The sequence below is a fragment of the Stegodyphus dumicola genome, chromosome 2 (assembly GCF_044657685.1).
Source record: "Stegodyphus dumicola isolate Sdum_Otavi_A_Nest chromosome 2, ASM4465768v1".
NCBI lineage: Eukaryota > Metazoa > Arthropoda > Arachnida > Araneae > Eresidae > Stegodyphus > Stegodyphus dumicola.
Window position 1 is genome coordinate 87,125,920 of NC_140769.1, and position 26,448 is coordinate 87,152,367.

Below are 26,448 nucleotides of genomic sequence, written 5' to 3' on the forward strand. Positions count from 1 at the left end.
ATTTTTATTATTATTATTTTGCTCAAACCGGAAGAATTTTGAAAAAATACTCACACAGAAAATAAAACCTGGAAATCTCAACTACTAAGAAAAAAGGAAAATAAAAAAGGACTGAAAGGCTAAATAAAGACGTTATTAACAAAACAAAACAAAAACAAAACAATAATGAGTTAAAATAAATTTTTATTAACTCAATATATTATTCATTAGTGTCTAGTGTTCACAACTCTAGTGTTTTTATCACTGAAAAGGCTAAATAAAGAACTTATTAACAAAAAACAACAATGAGTTAAAATAAATTTTTAGTAACTCAATATATTATTCATTGGTATTTATCATTAGTGTCTAGTGTTCACATTAGTATTTTTATCATTAGTGTGAACTTAGTTTAAAAATTCCTTGTAATTCTTAACAGTATTGAAAAATTCCCTGCGATTTAGTTGACTATTACTTTTGCATCTTAGTAAAGCTTTTACTGTCGATTCAACCAGTTTACCTCTTTCTTCAAACCATTTTTTATTGACAATACGATATAATTGAGAATATTCTTTTGATTGTTGCCAGTGTGTCTCGCATGCTTTAAAGTGTATTCTATCATTTAAATGGCACTGTGCAATGAAATGTGTTTTCTTTGAAATGACTGAAATATTTTATCCCCTTTTTTTCACAATTTTTCTTTTTCTAAATTTCATAATTAGCTGCCCAAACCTTTTGAAATCATTAATTCATCAAAAGCTTGATCCATATTTATTTCATAATTTGTGACAGTTTAATTAACTTTTTCATTTGAATCTTCAATTTCAGACCATTTTAATTTACTGCTGTCTATTCAAATAAAAGCTTCCACCTCATGAAACCTGTTTTCCCATAGCTCAGTATAAGATAGATATCCTTCAAAAAAGTTGTAAATTCTTGTAGAGTTGTATTGATATTAATAGTTCCATTATTTTCAAATAAAAAACTTTTTTTTTCAAGTGCGTTATTTTTACCATGTTCTGTGCGTTCATGTGCACGAAGCAGGTTTTGTTTTGAAAAAACTTCCTCACATATAAATTTGCAAGCAGTTCTTAATGTAGGAACTAATTCCTGTAATTTCGAAGGATGGCACTTAATAATATGCGTAGATTTCGTCGGAATGAATAGGACTTCGAACATTCCAATCATAAAAAAATTTCTTCCTTAATAATCACACTAAATATAAGGCACAAGTAAACTGCTAAGCATGGTTAACTTCGTAGCGTGACAATATTTAGCGAAACAACATGTCTTTAATCACCAATTTTATGATACATCACCAATAGTGTATAGCAGATGCCAGTCTATTACGCTAGCGAAGTATATCACTACGCATGTGTGAAGCGTAAGTCCCACAGAACGGAGACGCTACTGTTACTCCAAACAATACATATTCTTTGGTTACACTTTAGTCTCAGGGGCGGCCCAAGAGCGATGCGTAGTGGCGGGAGAAAATTATGCCGCGTGCACATGACGTCATGTGAGTGACAGTCGTTAGTTCTTGGCGTTTATTGACATTCGTTGCATCAACAGTTTCATTTGATTTGTGTTGTTGATTTGCTATTGAGGTACGCGGGAGTAACGCGTACCTACAAAAGTATAGATAACCTTACCTAGAAAAATAGCAATCTTAATTGAGATAGGCATTTAACCTTAAGAATGAGATTTAATAAGAAGAAGTAATATAGATACATAATAATGGCTTAAGGCAGCGTACAGTCCCAGATCGAAGTTACATATCACGTGGAAGGCACAAGAGTTGTTTCACAGACGCAGACACACAGACTGAAGTCGTTACCCAGACTGCCGGGGAAAATTCTTCTCTTCCCGTCAGCCCGTAGGGTTGTCAAGCAGGTTTACTGTTTCGCCAATTGGCGCTTTTCTCCAGAGTTTTTGAATCTGTATCGCCTGTTTGGCGCTGCCGCTTCACTATTATACCTCGCCAGAAATTACAAATTGTGCTGTATCGTTATGTCAGAATTTAGAAGGAAAACTAGAAGTCAGGGTATCACATACCATCGTTCTCCAAGTAATCCAGAATTTCGTAAGTTATGGAATGTTCGCTGCAAAAAAGCAGATAATTCCAACATCGAAAATGCAAGAATATGTGCTCTTCATTTTACACCTGATGACTACGTACGGGATCTAAATGCAGAATTGCTTGGTTCAACTTCTAAAGGAGTGCAATAAAATATTAAAAATACTTCTAAAAGCCAATGCTGTTCCCACTTTACATCTTACATCATCATCGTGTGAAAATAACTCACCAATACATATGTTGTACTTCAGAAAATTGAAGTTAATCTGGAGAGAAATATTTCTGACACGAATGGTTCATCCAAATACATGCTAAAAAGAGATAGAGCAAGCAGGTGTCAGGCTCGCGAAACAAGGAAACGAGTATTGGAAAATTTAGCTTCCCTTTACCCAAAAAAGAAAAGGCTATAAGCTGATAAGATAGACTGTGCAACTCAGTTTATACCCAGTGACACATCTGATTTAGTTGAAGTGACAAATCATCCAGTGACACATTTGAGTTAGTCATTACAGTTAAAATATCTGCTTATTTTTTAATGAATTTATGTAGTTTTCATACATAACTGTGATCGAATGAATACAATAGTATATGTAATTGTACATTTATAGATCATTTTATTAATATTTTACATTTACATTAAAATTTTTTCTCATCTTAAATCATTTTTTATCATAATCTTCATTTTGTGAATGAGACGTATATCACAATGAGATATTTAAACTGAGTGTCATGTTTACAAATATTGACTACCTAAATGATTAGCTAATTATTAAATTCGCTTATACAACTGCAATCACATGCCTATGTGTTTTGGTTACTTTCTTTACATCTCAAAAGTAATTCTATATATTGAAGCAGTGTTTGGGTTAAGCATTGCGTACAAAGTAAACTGATATATGCTTCGCCTTGAGAAAAGAACAGTTTCTCGACCACACTATCATGAAAATATCGAATCAGTGAGTGACATATTCCCATCAGTGTTATTTAACTGAATCAGTGGAATTTAACTGAATCGCCTCTGTTGAAGGCTCATTGTTACCCACTTTTGGTAGTCTTTCATTTATATAGTGGCAAAGAAAATACGGAACCTAGAAGTATCCTCATAACTTAAGAGAGCTATCAGATGAAGAAGAAAGATGCCTTCTTGGAGGTCTTTAATAGAGGTATAACATCTGAAAAGTCGTCTGAATCACTGTCGCAAGATTCCGTTTCTTCTGAATCAGAATGGGAATCGCTGCTGCCAGTTTGAATTATTAATTCATCCACTATCTCTTCTAGAATTTAGTCCTTGTCCCATTACGAATTTTCAAGTTTTTCCACGTGGTTGCAGTGCGCCTGCCATTCTTGAGAAGTGACTTCATCCAAAGCTTTTTGTGTTAAATTTTTCAAATTTTACGAGCTTAAGTTCACAGTCACATTTCTTTCCCTGTTCAGTCTTTTAACTGATGACCAAACATATTCGATTTTGTTTCGATCACAGTGGTAAGGAGGGAGACGCACAACATGATGCCCATTTACTTTTATGATGTTGTCAATTTTATAGATTACTTTTATAGGACAATTGCATTCTATTACGTTAAACAGTTCCGTTTTTCGCATTTTAGGATCGCAGCATATCGTCTTCTTCATCAGCCAGTTTACCATTGTTTGCTTTGTAGCATATTTCGTGGGTGTCGGATCTTCAATTTTTGTGTGATACGGGGCATTATCCATGCATAACATACTTTGGGGTCGTAATTTTGAAGAAGCTTTTCCAACACCCATTTTTCAAAATTTCCATAGTTCATTTGCCCATGGTAATCCCCGCTTTGAGCTGATGCTTTATATACAAGTTGAGCACCTGGAACAAATCCTGTGGAAGAGCCAGCATGACAATAATCAGTCTATTTTTGAACTGACATTTATCTGTGCGCCCAAAACCGTATCATGCTGCCAACATTTCTTAAAAGTTAAATTGCTGTCAATCCATGTTTCATCGATGTAAACGATGTGGCGTTCACTTGCCCTTACTTTCCTCATTTCGCGTAAATAATTGTTCCTCCAATATACAATGTGAGGTATTTCGATAAGAATTTTTCTTTTGTTAATGCATTTCTTCTAGCGAAAATTCATTGAACGCAAAACTTTTCACAAAGAGTATTTTTGCTCAGGGAAGTCTATTTTTTGCTTCAAGACAGGCAGTAATTTCCGAACACATAGCACTTTCTTTTCTTTGATGTAAAAGACTTGTTTTGTCTGCCGTATAACGCATTTGTCAAAATCGCCAATTTCGCACTTATGATTAGCAGGGCTTTTAACGTTTACTTCCAGGCGTATTTAGAAGTTTATTTTCACCTATTGTTGATACTTCGCGCTTAATTTTTTTAATTGTATACTCCGATACTCCAGTAGCTGGCGATGTTCTCTTCAAAACTTGAGGAAGAGGAACTTCTTAAGAGTACGCTGAAGCTTCAGAAGCGCAAAATTCTGTGACATTGTACACGATTCGACGTGCCTGAGTTTAAGCAGTTGACCTTTCTTAAACTGAAAGGGCATTTTAAAAAATTGGCGATTAACAAAGCACTATGAAAATCAAGCTAAATAGAAGCAAATTTGAACAAATACCAATACAAAAGATATAACAATGCGAATAAAAATAGCTAATAGTAATAATATAAGGCTTAAGAAAAGATGCGTGCAGCTAGAATGAAACCGAGAAGTCGAATGATAAATACTTTTCCCCTCAGCCAACAGTCGCCCAAAACAAAATAACAATAAAGCAATCCTTGGTTCGTCCCTATTTGAAATATACTAGCCCTGTTGCTATAGCGACCGCCACCAGCCAGGCACCATGGCGGGAGCTGTTCTTGCCGTAGACAGAGAGTAGAAAGTCAGTTCTGTTCTAGGGTTTTAGAACTTTAATCGCCAAGCTATCCCATAATCTATAGAATAAAACCGAAATAATTACAGAAGAAAAAAATTTTCTTCAGTTATCCAAAAAAGTGAAGATGTACATAAGTTAGGTTGACAATCCACGTCGTTTTTGAAAGGAACAGTCCTTTTCTTAGATACATTTCTTAGCCATTTATAAACATATTAGTTTTATATCAATTATATATTAATACTACCCTTTCGATAAATATATAAATTTTGAACCGTATTTTATGAAAGATACTCACTCATTATTGTTTGCAAACTACAATCCTGTAGGGCAAAGTGTAGAATTTTGTGAAATACGTTAAAAATCCCTAGACTTTCAGGACTCTTGTAGCATTGTGAAATTTATTACCTTATCTTCGAGGAACTACTAATCGTATGGAAAGATACTATCAATAGTAAAGTTTGGAAACTGTCAAGAACGATATAGTAACCAGTAAAGTATAGAAACAGTTAAAAGCAGTTTCTAAGAACAGATAACTTGTTTGACACGTAGAGAGACGATGTTGGGAGAACAATGTTGTGTGTTGTGTCAGTTGTGAGAACAAAAGTGGATCATAAAATGCGACAAAATTTATGATATGGGGATGAAGGGAGAAAATTTACTTTGTTAAATAACATCATCAGTAAAATATTAATGCTACGATGCTGGTGAAGTGGAAATACCAAAGCATCCATAAGAAAGCAATAATAAAAACCTGCCAGAATGAAATCATAGCATAAAATTCAGTAGCGTAGCGAGCATAACTGGCGCCCGGAGCAAAATACCTTTTTGGCGCCCCCCCCCACAAAAAAAAACTTTCAGTATATAATGTATAGAATATATTCCTAATAAGAAAATAATGCAAATAATAATAAAATGCTGAATCTGCCCTAGAATACTCAAAAATATATTAAGAATAGTCACTACCTAAATACACAAGTCTTGGATTCGGAAATGCATGTGTGTCGGCGAAAAAAATCAGACATATGATGATCTAGAATTTGTTAAAAAAGTGTTATTTATTTTACATATTTATATAAGTGTTTTTAAAAAGTACAATTTTTAAACAATTAAAAGTTTAATACACATTATAGATAAATAGATATGTTACAACTTGCCTACTACAACTCAACTCTGCCAGTCTGGTAACCCATAGCAACCAAAGACAAAATAATATTTATTCTATTCAATTGTTATAGAATAGCAACCTTCAATGTTGCACAAATAAGGAGTTTATATGTCAAAATTCTGAGCACCAGTAAATTATCCAGTGTGATGAGATACAAGTAACACATTTCACCTGCGATTTCAAGCGTTCTGCCGCATTCCGGTGAGTCAACATATTTCTGTCATAATTTCAGCGGATATATGTATCGTCGGCTGCATTTGAGCCGCCAATTTCTCTGATTTCATGTACCAAGAAACTGTGTCACTATATACATATTGATTACTTTTCCATACATATTATTACTGTGCATATTTGATTGATCTAAAGTGGTTGACAACTATGCTGCTTCACAATTGGCGCGAGTTAAGCCACCACCTTTTTGTCGCCGAGACCCATCGTTATGGTTCATTCAATTGGATGCGCAGTTTAAATTGAGTCACATTACTGCCGACGAAACTCAATTTTATACAGCGATCGCCGCGTTAGAGTCAGAGGTACTGCAATCAGCTCATGAAATAATTTTGAATCCACCGGCGACGAACAAATACAAATCTTTAAAAAAATTTAATTTCTGTTTATGAAGAATCCGAGACAGTTGAAATCAAACAGCTGTTGCACGATTTACAGCCGGGTGGTATAAGGCCTTCTCAGTTGCTGTCTAAAATGTCAGACTTAGCCGCCGGTAACCTAACGGATAACACTCTTAAAACATTATGGATGAATAGACTCCCATCTAACATGCAAACCATTTTAGCGGCCAGTAGCGAGCCACTTAAAAATCTTCCCGAAAGCGTTGATAAAATTCACGTGCTGGCCATTTTTACGCAATTACACGCAGTGCGGGCTCCTGGTCCAGGTATTGTGGCGTTACAGGCTCAAATTGATGATTTGTCCAAACAGGTTGCTCAGTTAGTAGCCATCGAAGCTGAACCTTTTCAGCGCAACAGCTCCACATCACGTGGTGGAAATACACGTCGTAGCCTACTGAGGAAACGTTATGAAAGCCCTCCTCCGGGTATTTGTTTTTTACCACCACAAATTTGGAAACAAGGCAAAAAAATGCCACCCACCGTGTGTCGTTATAACGACTAGGGAAACGAGAAGGGCCGTTGCTCGAAGTCATGAACGACAGCGGCCGGAATTTTGCACGCCTTTTCGTCATCGGAAAGAATTCAGGCTTAAGGTTTCTTGTAGACACCGGGGCTGATGTTTCTGTCCTTCCACTACATTTTCACGAACAAAAGCGCCTTACCAAGTTACAACTTTATGTAGCAAATGGAACTCCTATTCAAACTTTTGGTGAACGCCTGATATCTGTTGATTTAGGATTGCGCCGCAACTTCCAATGGCAATTCATTATTGCTACTGTTTCAAGTCCTATTATTGGCGCTGACATTTTACAAAAAAATTTTCTTTGCTTGTCGATCTTAAGAATCGCCGTTTGATAGATTCCACAATCAACTTAACTTATCCGGGAGTAATTCGCAATAGTCAAGATTTGAGCATTAAACTGATTTCGGGCAACTCCCCATGGCATCAACTTCTTAGAGAATTTCCTACAATCACGCGCACAGTTATTAATATTTCCGAACACAAGCACGATGTACTACATTATATTCAAATTAACGGACCTCCAGTTGCCGTTAAACCAAGACGCTTACTTCTGGACAAGCTTAAAGCTGCCAAAGAGGAATTTCAATACATGACGGGACAGGGAATTTGTCGTCCTTCAAACAGTTCATGGGTCAGTCCTCTCCATCTAGTTCTGAAACGAAATGGTAAGTGGCGATTATCGCCGGTTAAATGCAGCTACAATTCCTGATCGTTACCCAGTCCTGCACATTCAGGACTGTATGCATGTTTTAGAGGGAAAAGCTACTTTTACAACCCTTGATCTTGAGCGGGCGTATCACCAAGCGCCCGTTAACCTAGTTGATATTCCCAGCTGTTAACCCGTTAACCCAGCTGAAACTGCGGTTATTAAGCCTTTTGGACTATTTTTGGACTATTTAATGACTTTCGCCTTATGCAGTGCTGCTCAAACGTTCCAACGTTTTATGAATCAGGTGTTAATCGGCCTCGACTTTCGTGTACCTAATTTTGATTACGTCTTAATCGCCTCCTCTTCAGAGCAAGAACACCTATCACATTTGCGAACAGTTTTTGAACATTTTCAAAAGTACGGTGTCAGTCTTAATCCTTCCAAATGCGTTTTCGGTCAACCAAGAGTATCCTTTCTTGGTCATTAAATTTACGCTGATGGCGTTCGACACCTCACAGATAGAGTCACCGCTATCCGCGATACTCCCGAACCATCTACAGTGAAGGACTTAAGAAGATTTCTTGCTATGCTCAATTTTTATCGACGTTTCTTACCTCATGCAGCGACCATACAAGCACCTCTAAATTCTTTTTTGGTTGGCAGCAAGAAAAATGATAAACGTGTTATAACCTGGACCACAGAATCTCTCGAAGCGTTCCAAAAATACAAAAATGATTTAATATCGGCAACAAATTTGCAATATCCTTCAGCGTCTAAACCATTATCACTCTACGTTGACGCATGAACAACAGATATAGGAGCAGTTTTACAACAGAAAGATCAAGAATTATGGAGACCACTTTCATATTTTTCTAAAAAACTCTCACCAGCACAAACCAGATACAGAACTTACGATCGTGAATTATTAGGAATTTATGAAGCTGTCAAATATTTTCGATATATGGTAGAGGGACCACAACCTATGCTTTTCAACCAGATAAAATTTCCCCTCGTCGGATGAGACACCTAGACTTCATAGGGCAATTTTATACAGTTATCCGTTATATTGAGGGTACGCAGGATATTGTTGCAGACACCTTGTCTCTTATTGAAGAACTAGCCGTTCCTTCGCCAATAAAGTTTGCTGCCCTTGCGGATGAACAACACCGGGATTCAGAACTACAAACCTTCTTGAAAAGCAAAACTTCCATCAATCTCAACTTGCAGCCTATGCAGCTGTCACCTGGAAAATCACTTTATTGTGATGTTTAGGATTCAAGATTTCGACCTTATGTTCCCTCCGGATTTCGCCATGACATTTTTAGTCAGTTACATCGTCTGTCACATCCTGCCATCAAGGCTTCGAGGAAACTGATACAGCAGCGTTTCGTATGGCCTAGCATGCAAAAGGACATAGCCGTCTCATCTTTGATTGTAAATATGTGCAAATTTATTTTAATTTGCTGAACGAACGTTCATAGTTAGCATTTGATAATGAAATAGTAATTCAAGTAGTATTTGAAGTGCGACTCTTAGGTTTGGAAAAACATTTTCTCTATAGATTTATAGTGGAGTTTGAGGTTCCGTTTCTTTTCTACTGCGGAGTCTCTACGTCGAAAACTATGCGTTTTAGATAAGGAGTAAGGAGCGACCTGCGGTATTCCTTTTGTAATAGGAGATTAAAAACAATTGTTATGCGTTGAATGCTTCGTAGCAGTAAATATACGATGTCTCAGCAAGATGACTTAGTAGAATCGGTAGCCAGGAAGGTCATCAGTCGTTTACAGGAGAGTCAAACTCAATCCATTGTAGCGGAAGCGTTAGGATTTTCCCAAAATGGCATTTCCAGATTATGGAATCGGATTTTGGAAACTGGATATGTTTGAGAAATTCGGGACAAGGTCGTATTATCGTTTTAAAATAAAAAGCGGGAGATATACGTGCATTTCGTTTAAAAAAATAAAAATATATCTCTGCTTTGGAGAAATAAAGTGGTCAGAAAGAACGTTTTGGTTGATGTACTGCAAACATTTATTACACATTTTACCAGACAAATCAAGAAAATAAATAATTAATTATATTACAATAGTTATTAATTTTAAATATATTTTTCAGAAATCGATCAAAATAAAAACTGAAATTTTCCGGAAACTCTTATTTGGAGACCATTTGGCGCCCCTCTACGAGCGGCGCCCGGGGCATCATGCACCCCCTTGACCCCCCCTCGCTATGCCACTGGGTAAAATTCGAAACTCCTTTTACCTTCAAATTAGTGTTTTAAGAAAACAAAACTTCAAAATTAAACAATAACAATACTGAAGATTTAAATTACATATATTAATCTAGAAATTTCCCAAATAAAGATTCTAGAAAACAATGACAGCAAGTACAGGTGCAAATCTTTCTCCCTATGCCTATAAACTATCTATATATATAACAAATATTATAACTGCCGATATAATGTAATAATGCAAAGTTATGTTGAAAATTTTTGAAAAAATAAAAAAAAAAGTTTAAAGCTTTCATAATTTGAATTACTTTCAATTTTAATTGGAATTTTTTTTAGAACTTCTATTACTTTAATTACAAACTCGTATTTATGCCTGCATTTAATTGGCTACAATATTCACCATCTGCGAAATGTATCCAATAAGAAAATTTGTTTCTTACTCATCATGCAATGGGTTTCTCGCCATCTGCGCGTAGATTACCGCGCATTGCCATGTGGAGCGCGATAAGCTGCGTTTGCCGGTAATTCATTTTGTTCCGGAGACGGTGTGGTAACGTTTAATTATAAGCTGATATAATTTGATTCCCAATTTTCTAGTGTTTAATTAGTTGTAATTCTTAAGACAGTCAATCTATATGCAGTATGGATTTAATAAGCATTTTAGAAAAGACTGTGTCACCAGGTATGATTTATTTTGTTTTACGTAGTACTGTCTTAGGGCCGCTTTATCATAAGCCTAGTGTCCGTTGGTTAGGCTTAAGAGGTGTTATATCCAATAAGTTTTCCTAACTTTCATTTTTTATCAAGCAACTACCTATATTCATTATCCGATGTTCTGTATTATAATTGTAACTGAATAATTACGACTTCAAAAGAATTAAAGATTATGCCGCTGTGAATGAATGATATTGTATAAAGTGTATATGAAGTTTATGAAAATGTGGCGGGAAATCATGCGAATTAAAAAGAAGGAAGGCATTTAATATGCTCCGAAGTTTTCATATTCAATACAGAAAAGTTTATTTCAGTTGATTTTTATTCGTTCTTCTTAGTAGCAAATATCCACTGCGTCATGCGTATTTAAGATACTCTTATCATTGATAACGTTTACCATTATGATAACTTGACATAATGGTTTGTGTATGTGAAATTTAGAATATTGTAGTTTGTATTATTATTAAATGTTTTATTAATGTTTCAGGGTAACGTTTATAGCATGAAACGGGGGACTGAATTTCTGCCTTATAGATAATTATTATATATTTATTATTTCACTATTGAAAATAACTCCGTAGATGTGATGTGAAATGGGTTTTTCCTTTTTTTCCTCCCTTGCCATAGCATGAATAATGAATTTATATAATTTAAGTTTACGTTCATTAAAGTTTTAATGTAGGGATGTAGAGTAAAATCTGGTAAGTTAGAATATTGTTCCGTGATTTTGAAGATTAAGGTAATCGTAATTTAGTGAAATATAGCTTCAAGTATATTGATTGATGTTAAATAAATCTTAAGGGCTGATATTAAATAAGATCTTAAAAGTAGCAAGATATTTTTTTTTTTTTATGTATAGGTGAAGAATATTATAATTTTTCAAGTTATACGGCAACTTAGAAAATTCATAATGTAAATATTTTTTCTTCTGTTTATAACTCTAGGAATATGAAGAAAATTGTGTAATTTTTATAAATCTTAGCTTAAATTAAGAGACTAAGCTGAGGATTAGATAGCCAGCATGAAGTACAAGTTATTTACTTACACACTCTAAAGTTATCTGCATTAAATATTTCCACCCTTCCAGCCTATTAAAGAAATCTATAGAATTCCCTTTTGTCAAAACATATTTTAGGGTCTTGACAGAACTTTCGAACTATTTGTTTGCATAAAAATTATCTGAGCTTAGCCATTGTTAAGGTTTCTTTTTTAAACATTTACAGTAGTTACTATGCAAATTTATAAGATAATATGGCATTATTTTCACTTACTGCAGTTTGCTTTTACATGCACTTTATATTCTAAAATTTCCAATGATTAAATCTTGATTTAAGATAAAAGTATCTAAATTTAACCAGCTTTTTGATGCCGGTAAATTCATAATTTTCCACATCATAAAATAGAGTTTATTGATGCAAAAGTCTTAGTATAGCTTGAGGTCTCTTAGAATTCATTCTATTGCAATAATTGTAACTTGGAATAGGTATGAAATCATAAATTTTCCTTCACTAAAAGAATTTTTTTTTTCTTGGATTTTATATTCTCACTGTATTCCGTCATTGATTATTTCTGTATTATAGTCTCAGCTTCTTGCAGTGTTTGGAATTCAAGAATCAGACATCTTCATGCAGGACAGGTATATATTAAATTGTTAGAAAAGTCTTTAAGGATTTAGTCTGTTTTGTTGCCATAACTTTTCATGGGCTTTTTGTGCATTCTTCCCTTTCCTGAAGTGAAACAATAAAATGTGGCTTAAGAGTAGCTTTTGGTCTTTCATCTTCCATGTATTGTCAAATCTGTAAAAACAAATCAAATATCACTTAGTACACATAACATTCAATCTCTCAAATTCAAAAGTGGTTTTACAGAACCACCATCCTCAGCTGCAAAACCGCATGGTGGTTCGGTAAAACCATCAAAACTAGTCCTGTGAAAATTTTGTAAATATAACACTGATTTTTGTTGTTTGACTTCTGAATTAGTATTTATTCTGCATGTTATTGTGTTTTAATTGGTTCACTGTTGAATCTTTTCTATTGTCAAGAGTCCACCATTAATAGTGTGCCAAAGAAAAATGGATGAAAGATTATTTCAGTACTTAGAAAACTTACGTAACATGGCTTATTGTATTGCAAAGCATAGTAAGCCATTTTCTGATTTTAAATATATGATTAAGCTGCTTAAAAATTTTCAAGTAGGCATTGCTTTCGAATATCAAAATGATAAACAATGCAGGGAGTTTATTTCTCATGTAGCAGAAATTTTAGATTGTTAGCATTTTTTTGTGATGTGTCAGCCATGGAGGTAGGAAATTAAGGAGGGGCCAAACTAGCACTGGGAGTGAAGCACTGCTTTGAAGCTTCGGTCTCTAGATGAGACGTTTTTTTGTTAAATTCAGAAACTCTCTTGAGCGCTTTGATGATTTTTCGACACTCGACTGTTCCATACAAATTGAAAAATGGGACACTTCTGCATAAAAGAAACATTCATTGTGTGATGGATGATAGCAGTTTATATAATTTAGTGACATTTACACAAAAATCGCATCTTGGTTAGTTTTCGATAACTAACAACAGCGATTTTAATTATGAATTTGTTTTATAAAATTCTAAGCTGTTGACTGAACTGTTGAATTCTAAGCTGAACTACTAAAATATAAATTTTAGCAAAAATGGTCTGCTTTAAAGAATGAAAAGTACCTTAGTGTACCTTTAAAATTGTATATGTCTTTCGATACCCTTGATAGAGTATTCGCTATTTTTATATTATGTTCCAAAGCGTAAAAATGTTTTAAATAAAATGTCATCTGCATATTAATGTAACATGTACTTTTTAAAAAATTTTAAAGCAAAAAATTTATAGTTGTTAATTTTAAACTTGTCATTTTATTTTTATATAACTGAAAAATAATCACTTTGGGCTTACACTTTTTACTTATTTGGGTTAAATAAAAAATTAAGTTACCTCCAAATGCTGCCATCCTCATCAAAATTAATAAATGTGCACACAGCTATGCCAATAAGTTAACTTTTCCTTGATTTGCAACCACACATTTGTGTAAAATTATGTACTGTTTTGCACAAATGTGTCATGTGGAACAGAAGATGGATACATTTGCGATACCATGAGTGGTCAAAATGGTATGGCCATGTGAACATGCCACATCTTCAAGATTGCATATTAACCGCTTCCCTTACAAATTTTTTTTGAAAAAAATTGCAAAAAATCATCAAATTTTTTTATTTTATTATTAAATACAACAAAATGAAACAAACCAAAATATGAAGGTTTTAAGTTGAATTTTAATTTTTTGAAGGTGTAAAAGCATTAATTTTTAATATTAGTTTACTATCCCGAGTTATCTCGGGCAAACTAAAAAAAGTTGAATATTAATCTTTGTATGATAGTTTTTGAAACAAGGGACAACACAGAGTGATACCTGACGTTCTACACTGGTATCTGGTCTCTTTTTCTTATTATTTTTTGCAGACTGTAAGAGCAATTTTATAAAAGTAAACTTGAACTTTCAATTATGTCAAATAAGACAAATAGAATTTCCGATGCTGGAACTTCCAAAGGATCTACAAAACGAAAGTATGTTTCGATGTCCAACAAACAAAAAGTGGAATTGCTGCAAAAAATGGATAAAGACATGAAGAATGTGACAGAGAGGTTAGTGAAAACGAAAAAATTTCGATTGACAAGTTATTAATCGGTATTCTCGGCACAGCAATTAACGGGACTTGAACAGCGGAACTTTGTAACTGAACAAGAAATTATGTCTGTTTATAGAATTAAAGAGAAAGTATGATCACATAAAACGAAGCAACTTAAACAACTTACATTGAAAGAAATGTTTAATAAATTAAACAAATAAATATTAAGCTTTTTTTTTGTAAATTTTGATACCCTTTAGATCATAATTGTTCTTTATTTCATAAATTACGGTTTCATATTTTTAATTTTAGAATTTCACCATGCCATATTACGAGATTTAAACTGATGATTTATAATAATCCGGAAAAATCGATAATCTGGAATCGCCGAAGTCCTGACGAGTCCGGATTAACGACTTTTGACTGTACTTTAAAAGTACAGAGCAGCTGTAAAGAAATGTTCACAATATTTACACAAAATTTGCTATGCTTGTATACCGCTGACTTCAGGGTCATAGCTGGATAATTTATTAGAATTCTCGTTTGTTTTAAAATGTACTACAGGCAGTTATATTTTATGCATAATCCATAAAATATTATTTTTAATTTAAACATTTTTAATTTATATTGCTTTTTATAAAAGAAGTTATAAAAATAAGATTTTTCTCTTTATATATACACACATTAGGTAAAGAAAATGGAAATATTTAATTAATTCCTGCGCTTCTGCCGGAGAGGACTGAATTTAAAAGCAATTATTATAGTAATTTTTTGTTAAAAAATGTTTAGGGCATTTATACTGTCTCATGTTAATTGGAATGAAAATTTAGAGTCGTAAACATCCCAAAGTCTGAGCACATGTATATATATACATTCACATAAAAGTGAAACGAAAATATATATATATATATATCTGCAGGGTTTCAAAATAAATTAAATTTAAATAATTATCTTGAGCCATTGCTGCAAGGAATGAAATTTGAATTTAACATTTTCTGTTCGTAAAAAGCAAATTTAAAGTTAATTAAATTTAAATGAAATTTAATGCAAACAAATAAATGATTAATTATTGCTGCGAACTAATATACAATATCATTTAAATTCTGAGAGCTTCTGTAAATCAAGTGCAAGTATCAAAATCCATGAATAAATATATATTTCCAAAAATTTATTTATCGTATTATTCACTTATGCATTTTTATAAATTTTTTAGGATTAAATCTATCCTATTATTCATTTATGCATTTTTATAATTTTTTAGATTAATAATCTATCCCATTATTCACTTATGCATTTTTATAAATTTTTTAGGATTAATAAATTTTTGGAATTATATTTATTGATGGATTTTGATACTTGCACTTGATTTACATATGCTCTCAGAATTTAAATGATATTGTAGATTAGTTCGCAGCAATAATTAATCATTTCTTTGTTTGCATTAAATTTCATTTAAAATTAATTAACTTTAAATTTGCTTTTTACGAATAGAGAATGTTTGTTAAATTCAAATATATATGATATGTACAGGATATGCTTTAAATTAGTATTATATAATTTTCAAACTTTTTTTGCGGAAAAAATTTAAATAAATAAGAGCATAAATAAAACAATATATTTAATGCATATAATAATAGAAATAATTTATAAAACACGGATATAGATCAAATTGGAATAAAAAGCTAAGAAAGTTGCAGACAGGGTGCAAAAAGCGTATGGGATTCGAACTCACGACTCCAAAAGATGAACATCATTACCATCAGCTTTACCACTAAGCTAGGATTGCACGTGAATCGCATGCATATTTTGGCTTATATACATCATCAAGTAAATCAATTCTGAAAACTTAAGTTTTTTGGTCCTTTTTCAGTGTGCTATCGTCTGAAAAATTCACCAGAGTTTGTTCTTCAGCTTCTAGTACATTTTTTTCAAAAATCATTATCTTTTAAAGTGGCGTTCCGATTGAAGCTAAACGGGCTGCTAAAAATATATTTCATGTGCTTACAAATATATGTTAGCCAAAAAGATATATTTATAAAGGGAAATACAAATTTAACATACTCTTCAATGAATTGGAGTATTTAAAAGGCTATCAAATTTAATTTATAATTAACGTTTTTAGTTTTTACCTGATTCAAAAGAAAAAAATAACAAATTATTTAATCATATCTAATTTGCTTTTGCAGTTTGATATAGTCAGACATTCATTTTCATTAAAGGTAAATGAGTATGCAGAACTAGCAAATAATTCTCAGGACAAATTTTGCTATTTCGTGGACTTCGAAATATAATTTTTGCCGCTGATTTTCTTAAACGCCTGATTTTATCTGCGAACAAATACTGTACTTGCAGTTATCTTATTTTTTTTAACTAAATTCAGCTGATTGCTGTCTTATTCAGCATGCAGATTTCTCGCTATAATGTTAATTCAGAAATAAGTATTTTTTAGCAAAACATTCTTTCCCTATTAGCAAGCGTTCATCGCTACTTCTGCCGCCATTAATTTTTAGTGACTGCGCCCGATTGCTCCTTTTTAACCACGTGACCCCAACGCATCCGCAGACATACGGATAGAAGTTGAACATTGTTGAACTCCATCCGTATGCCATCCATCGCCGCACACTGACCGGATTGCAGGTGTCAATCAAAGTGAATTCGCTCGCTGATTGGAGAAACGCATACGCATTAATGGAAACGGGCCTTTACCACTGGATTCTCTTTAACGGGAGCACAGAGTACACTGTCTCGTTGAATTTAATTTTTTTTTTATTTTTTCCCCAACCTTTTCGTAATCACTATCAGAAAAATCATAGCTTTCGCTGTCTTCCATCATCGTCAATATTTTATTTTTTTCCAACGCATGCATTCTTCTTCATATATTACTAATCCACAAGCCAACGTATACTATACAATAGGGAAACATGCGACCAGTCCCTCCAAAAGAATCGCGCAACCAACAAAATTTGGCAAACTGCCAATCAAAGCTAAATATTTCCTTTCATTTCCTCCAGACGAAGTAAAACCATGATAAAAGAAATCATACTAACAAATTCTGCTTCTCCCGAGTTTTCTCGGGATAATAATTAACTGCTATATATACGAACCCGAGATAACTCGGGATAATCAGGCAAGCGGTTAAATTTGAAAATAGGGTAATCGACGGAGGTGAAAACATTTAAATTTATAATGGTTATAAATACTATCTAAATATATAATAAACTTAACATTTAATTGTAAGCGTTAATTGAAATCCTCTTGACAAATTCGTTTATGAAACAGCAAGAATTGTTTATACTGGAAGGCAATCTATTAAAAGGTATTGTAGAGCAATTTCTATGAGATGCATACTTTAGGCCCATATCACACGGCATTTGTTTCACAACAATTGTTGAACAACTGTTTCGGACAATTTTTTTTGCCTGGTTTACTGTTGAAAGACGTGCAACCTTTTTCTTCCTTTCCCCCCAAAAAATTGTTAGTTTTCAACCAATCAGCTATCAGCTTCGAATGCTGTCAGCGTGTTTGTAATGGGAACTAGTTAACTCCAAAGCGATCTATGGTGTTGGCTGTTGTGACAAAGCAGAAAAATTGTTCCAAACAGTTTTTCCGAAACAAACTGATGTTGATAGCAGCCTAAAGAAGTAATAAAGAAGAGTTTTAGAATACGTACTGTTGAAATCAAAGAGTAAAAAAATCTGATCTGTATAATTAAAAGAATTATTCCCTTACCTTTATAATAACTCAGTTACAAGTTTTAAATAATATTAAAAAATCCCTTTTTTATTCCTTCTGAGAAATATTCAGAGAAAGTTAAGTACAACAAAATTAGCACCAATATTTAATGTATTTCACTATTAAAATAAAAGGTGCTTTAATTTGAAATGGATCAAATAGAGCATTATAAATTGACTTGGATTTTTCGATTTAAAAGATGCCTCAGAAGCTAAAAAATCGTCATATTTGAGAAAGTATTTTAGGAAGAAGCTGTATACATAGAAAAGAGAAAATGCGCAATTTTAATATTAACATACCTGCCAACTTTTACGAATTATTCGTAATTTTTACGAAAATGCGTTTGTCTTTACGATTTTACGATCGTAATCCATTTTTTACGATTTTTTCCTTTTTCAAGTGTTTTTAGTGATTTTTGTCGAAATTTTAGAATTTTTCGCCAATTCAGCGATTTTTGTTAATTGCATCGTGTTTTATTGCCAACTACCGACTACTTCGAATCCAGTAACCTGCGGTTTCTCCCAACTCGCCGCTTAACCGGCCAATCCAATGCGCTGAACTTGTTTCTCCCACGCTTTTCTTTGTGGGCGCCAGATTATTTTTTTCGTGTTTGCTTCAGCAGCAAGAGAATTACTCAGCTCGAACTCAGCAAGCGTGGATTGTCGCATTCTTTTTTTTTTTTTTTTTGTTTGCATGTGCTACGAATTTTCTTAATACGTCATTGTTACGAAATGAGTTCAAAAAACCGTATTCTCAATATTTTCGGCCTGCCTACAAAGCCGAACTTCCAACAATTAAAGAATCCTTCAAAGGAAATAACTATGCATTTTGCAACGTGTGCGTGTGTGACTTCATAATAAGTCACGGTGGAAGAAGCGACATTGTGAAGCATGTTAAGTCCAAAAATCATGAAGTTGATGCTTCGGCTTCGACGACGTCAAAGAAAGTGGATGATTTTTTTTTCAAATTCGACTACGAATTCGGATGCCGATGTCATTTTGGCAGAGTGTTTGTTTACTGCATTCCTCATCGAACACAACGTGCCACTAAGCGCTGCCGATCACACCGGTCAACTTTTCAGACGCATGTTTCCCGACTCCAAGATTGCTCAGAAATATGCTTGTGCTCGCACGAAAACTTCTTCTATTTTGAACGAAATTGCTTGCGATGCACAAAGTAAAACGATAGCTGCACTCCAGAATTCAGCATTTTCGATGTCAATTGATGGCAGCAACGGCAGCAATTGGAAGCTTTACTCCATCGTTGTCACATATTTCTGTAATGTTTCTAATGAAATGAAAACTCATCTTTTGCGTCTTCCATTGTTAAATGGAGACGCTACGGGGGGAAATATTGCCTCCTTGGTAATTAATGAGTTGAAACAACTTAACATCCCAATATCAAACTGCATTTCATTTGGTGCAGATAATGCTCATGTCATGGTGGGTGACAAAAAGGGTGTAGCCTCTTTCCTCAAAAAAGAACAAAATGAATTAATTGTTATTGGATGCCCATGCCACTTAATTAATTTGGCAGCAGAAAAAGCTGCAGCTGCTTTACCATTAAAAATTGACCAGCTTCTGATTAATGTGTTTTTCTATCTGGAAAAAATTGTAAAAAGGAAAGAAAACCTAAAGAATTTCCAAGAACTTTGCTCTGGTGAAACGAGAAAAATTCTGAAATATGTATGCACGAGATGGTTATCCTTAGGCAGAGCGCTAGGAAGGTTTATTGAACAGTGGGAAGCATTGCTAAAATATCTCCACGAAGAGACCAAAACGAAACCACAGATCCCATCAAATTTGTCGGCATATTAGATTCCGAAAACCAACTTTGCTTCTAATCAAAATGCTTTAAAAGGGAAAAGTCAACACACAGAATCAAACCCTTTAAAAAGAAGTACCGTTAAGATTTTTGAAAGTGTAGCCTTCCACAATCAGCTTCGTCAAAATCTCCCCTGCTTATCCAAATTCTTAATGATCTTTTGAAAGAACTTTATACTAAGTTTGTAAAACCGTCCGTTGTGAAAAACAGTGTGTTGATTCGTGTTGCCTATAGTACGAGGGCTATCCAGAAAGTAGATTACGTTTTGGAATAAAAAAATAAACAAAGTATAGGAAACAAATTTTATTATATACAGATGAAAGCCACACTCAAATACTACTTTTCTACATAGTCACCATACAAATTAAGGCATTTATCGTAGCGATGTACGAGCTTGGAAATTCCTTCGTCGAAAAATTCGGCCGCCTGCGCCTTCAACCACTTCGTTACCTCTTCTTGCAGCTGTGCGTCGTCATCAAAACGCTGCATAGCCAGCCACTTCTTCATTGCTGGGAATAGGTGGAAGTCGCTCGGTGCCAGGTCGGGACTGTACGGCGGATGAGGAAACAACTCCCACTTAAAAGATTCAAGAACTTTACGAGTGACATTTGCCGTGTGGGGCCGGGCGTTGTCGTGAATCAACAAGATCTTAGAGCTCAACATTCCTCTGCGCTTGTTTTGAATTGCTCTTCTGAGTTTTTGGAGAGTTTGGCAATACCTTTGAGAGTTTATTGTAGTGCCTCTTTCCAGGAAGTCCACCAAAATTACACCTTTTCTGTCCCAAAAAACAGTCGCCATCATCTTCCTTGCCGACATTGTTTGCATGCATTTCTTGGGTTTTTGGGGAGAACTTGTGTGCCCCCACTGCATTGATTGCAATTTCGTTTCACAGTTCACATGTTTCACCCATGTTTCGTCACCAGTAACGATGCGATCGAGTAAAGAGTCACCATCCTTATGGTAAGCGTCCAAAAAGTTCAACGCTGCAGCCATTCGCTGATTTTTGTGGTCCTCTGTCAAGATTTTTGGAATCCATCTTGCACAAAACTTGTGGTAACCAAGCTTTTCGCTGATGATTTCGTGCAACAAACTTCGCGAAATTTGTGGAAAACTCAAAGAAAGTTCCGTTATTGTGAAATTTCGATTTTCACGGACTTTAGCATCGACTTTTTCGAGAAGTTCGGCGGTCACTATGCTGGGTCTCCCACTTCGATCTTCGTCGTGAACATTGGTTCGGCCATTTTGAAATCTTATGACCCACTGACGCACTCCACCTTCAGTGATAATGTTGTCCCCATACACTTCACGAAGCTGCCGATAGATTTCTATCGGTTTACAGTTTTTTGCAGTCAGAAACCTTATTACTGAGCGCACCTCGCAGCTCGCGGGATTTTCAATTAACGCAGACATTTCAAACCCTCACAGTATCTGAACGGAGCACAGCACGAACCTCTCACTAGCACGGCTAGATGCAGACTGAGCTGCGCAACGTTCTGACCCCAAGATGGCCGCGCTAGCCCCGCCCCTAGCGGACACAGACGGAAACGTAATCTACTTCCTGGATGGCCCTCGTAGTTTGGCAAATCAAAAGGATGACAATGAACCTATAATTGGAAATCAAACCAGGGAACTTGTAAATTCTTTGAAAGATCATGAGAAAAAAGAATTTTTTCAATGTGTTAGAAAGTACTTTTCCTCAGCCTGTGATTACATTGTAAGGAAGTTTCCTTTGCAAAATGAAGTTCTTTTAAATGCTGAAGTGGCAAATTTGAAACAAATTGAAAATTCATCTTTTGAAAAGATTCGTTTTTTTATTGATAAATTTTCATTTTTGTTAACAATTTAAGAAAATGAATGCCATAATGATGCTTTAGATCAAGGATGTCAAACTCGCGGCCCGCAACAAATATTTTTGCGGCCTGGCCAATATATCGGCAAATAATAATATATAAGAATAATAAAATAACATATCGACAAAGAAAAAAATGAAATGTTTACTGCGAAGTAATTAATGATAATTTATTCAGTGTTGTTAGATTACTCACAGTGAGCTGACACACACACTACTTAAATTACAAATGCGTATGAGTAGCTTGCGTTCAGCTACCTTCGGCTTTTGGGGGACACATGCTCTCAGAACTAGTATGCATCCCCCGATAGCCGAATGTGGCCGAACTCATGGTCTCAGTTTTCCAATCATAGTTTTGTACGATATATTGGTGCATGCATGTGCATTCACTTTGCTTTATTATTAATTATTAATTCATATTGTTACAGATTTCATAGTTATTTATTTAGTTTTTTTTATTTAGAATTGTAATTAGATTTGCTTCATGTTGCCCTAGCAACGCAGATGATTTTTGAAAAGACAGCTGCGTTGGAAGGTTAAAAATAGAACAGCGCGTGCATTTAATTTAAGTAAATATCTCGCAATTGCTGTTGCCATCCACAAAAATCCAGATATTTATAGATGTTTCCAGTATATTCGAGAAGTTAATTATAAAGCTTATAAAAGCCGAGAACAAGCCTCATCTCAGTAGTAGCTGTAGTTCTAGCGAACTGCTTGTTTACTTAATGCTGTGATTGATTTGTAGTGATTTTGCTGTGAGATAGAATTAGTTTCTCTGTTTTGAATTGATTTTTGCTAAACGTTTGACATTTTGTGATATTGTTAGAATATTTTTGAAGAAATATTTCAGCATTTTGATATATCTCTTGTGGAAAGAATAAATTTTTATTAACTTTTTAACGTTAACCCTGTTTATTCCAGCCCTTTGTATTCAGTATGTCTATATCAAAACCAAGTGGTAGTAAAATTAAACGAAAAATCGCTGATAAACATAGAATATTCCAAGTAAAATGGGAATTAGAATATTTTTGCTGTGAAATAAAAGATAAAATAATCTGCTTGATATGTAATAATACTATTAATGTACCAAAGTTATATAATATTAAACGTCATTATGAACAACACAAATCGAAATATAAAAATTACGAAGGATTAATGAGAGAAGAAAAGTTGAAAGAGCAAGTTAGGAGTGAAAAAGCAACAGTCCATGTTTAGTAAAGTATTGCAAGAAAGTGAAGTGGCAGTGCATTCAAGCTACGTCTTGTCCGAGTTGATAGCTAAACATTCGAAGCCTTTTACTGATGGTGATTTCATCAAGGAATGCCTAATGAAAGCTGGAGAAATTGTTTGTCCTGGAAATGTGAAGGCTTTTCAATCAATTTCTCTGTCTCGAAATACAGTTGCGGAAAGAGTTACTGATTTAGCCGCGAATTTAAGTGATCAGATCAAAGCAAAATCATGTAGTTTTGAAAGTTTCTCCATTGCCTGTGACGAGAGCACGGACATTAGTGGCAAAGCTCAATTAGCAGTGTTTCTTCGTTCTTGTGACAAGAATTTTAACATTTTTGAGGAATTGCTGGAACTAATACCGATGCCTGGTACTACTACAGGAGAAGATATATTTACTTGTGTTTTTGGACTTCTGCAGAAATTCAATCTACCTTTGGCAAAATTAAATTCTGTAGCTACAGATGGCACTCTATTAATGACCAGAAAAAACAAGGGCTTCGTAGCATTACTAAGAAAAAATCTTAGTGAAATTCACGGTTCAAACATTCATCATATGCATTGTATTATACATCAAGAAGTTCTATGCACGAAAGTAATAAATATGGAGAATGTTTTGTCATATAAAAAAAAGTTATAGATCTCGAGGTTTAAATCAGTGTCAATTCACTGCTTTCTTAAGTGATAGTGAATATTCGCATTTGTCCTACTATACCGAGGTACGTTGGTTATCTTGCTCCAAGATTCTCAAACAATTCTGGGATTTGAAAGAAGAAATATGTCAGTTTTTAAAAACGAAAAATCAAGACGCAAGTTTGTTTTACAGTCCAATATGGATACAAGATTTATCTTTCTTGGTTAATGTAACCAAACACTTAACAGGTTTAAATTTATCGTTACAAGGAAAAGATTATATCATTACGAACATGTTTGACATAATTAAAGCATTCAAATGTCAACTAGTTCTTTGGGAAAAACAACTTAAAAATGAAGATTTGACGCACTTCCCGACGTGCAGCATGAACAAAGTTATATGATACTTGTTCGTATCGTAACAAGTTTATATGATACTTGTTCGTATCAAAAATATGCAGAAAAAAATGCAAATTTAACAACTGAATTTGAAACGAGGTTTAATGATTTTAGTTTCCTCGAAGACAATTTTTTTTTTTTTTTTTTTGTTTTCTACGATTTTCTCAGTAAGTATTGACTCAGTACCCAGCCATATGCAAATATAGGTGATCGAGATTCAATGCAACTCAAATTTGAAAGCAAAATTCATTGAAGTGGGCGTGCCTGAATTTTACAAATATTTACCAGTCAGGTTTGAAAATACTCGAAAATTCGCATATGAAATTATTTCCATGTTTGGTAGCACTTACCGGTGCAAGCAGTTATTTTCAGTCATGAAAGGTAATAAGTCTCCTATTAGAAACCGTATTAATGATGCTCACTTTGGGTCAGCGTTGAAAGTTATCACTGCAAAGAAAATTTCTCCCGAAATAGGAAAGATAATAGCAGAGAAGAGATGTCAAGTATCAGGACGTAAACATTAAATTTTTCTTGTTCTTTTCTATATAAATATATTATGTTTATTATTGTATTATTCGAAATAAATCTACGTTTCTATGAATATCGATTTTTTTTTTTTTTGCGGCCCACCTAAAGTTAAACCTTGTTTTTGTGGCCCAAGTGTACCTATGAGTTTGACATCCCTGCTTTAGATGAACTACAGAACCAATTTTCTGCTGCACAGTTTGAAGACTTTGCCAGTTCTGGAGAAGATAGACTTGATGTCCTTTTTGGTACCTTAAAAAGAATAAAAAGAGCTGATGGAACACCATAATATGATAGACTAGCAAGAGTTTTATGTGCTATTCTCGTAATTCCACACAGTAATGCTGAGTGCGAGAGAGTCTTCAGTGTTGTGGGGGGGGGGGGGAAACTGTTTCGTTCTTCAATTTCACCAAAAACTTGAAAACATTTTAATTGCTAAATGTTATGAGGAAACTAATTGTTATGACAGGAAATTTTCCAAAGAACTTTTGGCTAAAGCCAAAAACTGCACTCTAAATTCATTGCAATAATTTTTTTTGTGTAACATTAAGTTCTTGTTTTATGTTTCCTAATAAATTTTTTAGTTACTACTTAATTGAGATTTACTAATGTAAGTACAATTTTCTTTTATCTATTTGTATAAATTGTTATTTTTTTAAATCAAAGCATGATATTAATTCTTCGTGTTCTTCTGAATTTTGGAGAAATCTTCTGAATTTTTATCTTTAGAGGTTGGCAGGTATGTATTAAAATTACCATAAACTTTGACCTTAATTTTTGTAATCCTTAACCGAATAAAATCTAATTACCTTAAATTTTTTCTTATGTAATTAACAAAAATATGTGAAAATATTTCAGTCAAATTAAACTTCCAAATAATAGTGAAATTTGATATACAGTACAAATTGCGTAATCCGGACATCCATTATCTGGAATGATTTATAATCTGGACCTCGAAGCCACAAACATTTTTTTTTTTTTTTTGTATGCTTTACGCATGCCCGTTTAATGTATAACGGATGGTATAAGCTAGGCTAAAATTATCTAATTATCTATTTCAGTTAATGTTGCAGATTGTGCTGTTCCTTAATCTTCTAATTGAATACGGCTTATTTTTTGCAGACTGTTAGAGCAATTTTATAAATATTAAGCTTGAACTTATGTCAAAAATTAGATCCGATTATGTCAAAAAGAGTTTCCAATTCTGGAGCTGGCAAAGGATCTACAAAGTGAAAGCATGTTTCAATGTACTGCTTCCGATAGTGAAGAAAGTGACAGAGGTTATTGAAAACGAAAAAATTTTGATCGACAAGTTAGTCGGTATTCTCGACACAGCAATTACAGGACTTGAGCAGTGAAACTTTCTAACTGAACAAAAATTATGTCTGTTAATAGACATAATTTGCACAAAAAACGAAGCAACTTAAACAACTTATATTGAGAAAAATGTTTAGTAAAGTAAACAGATAAATATTAAGCTTTTTTTTGTAAATTTTGATATCCTTTAGATCATAATTGCTCTTTATTTCATAAATTACGGTTTCATATTTTTGATTGTATAATTTCTGCATGCTATCTTACCAGATTTAAACTAATGTCAAGTAAGAATATTAAAGCCTTTTTGGCTCTGTTACACAATAATGATGTAGCGGTTATTCATTTAGAAGTATCAAATGAAAAGGAAAGGGATGCTGCTAGGGCCAGAGGATTGTTAAGACAAATGAAATACTTTTGATTTATCTTAATTTTACGTTTCTTGCTAGATTTTCTTTAGGTA

General features: G+C 33.9%; 1 protein-coding gene across 2 annotated transcripts in view; it reads left to right on the forward strand.

The window, feature by feature from the left end:
- The first annotated feature begins 10,610 nt into the window (after positions 1-10,610).
- Positions 10,611-26,448, forward strand: part of Fs(2)Ket (Importin subunit beta Fs(2)Ket) — a 104,147-nt gene continuing 88,309 nt past the window's right edge. The window contains exon 1 of one of the 2 annotated variants that reach the window (XM_035350896.2): positions 10,611-10,794. In XM_035350896.2, coding sequence (XP_035206787.1) covers positions 10,755-10,794 — 40 coding nt within the window. In that variant the 5' untranslated portion in view covers positions 10,611-10,754. The remainder of the gene's footprint in view (positions 10,795-26,448) is intronic. The other variant, XM_035350897.2, reaches the window with a different exon arrangement.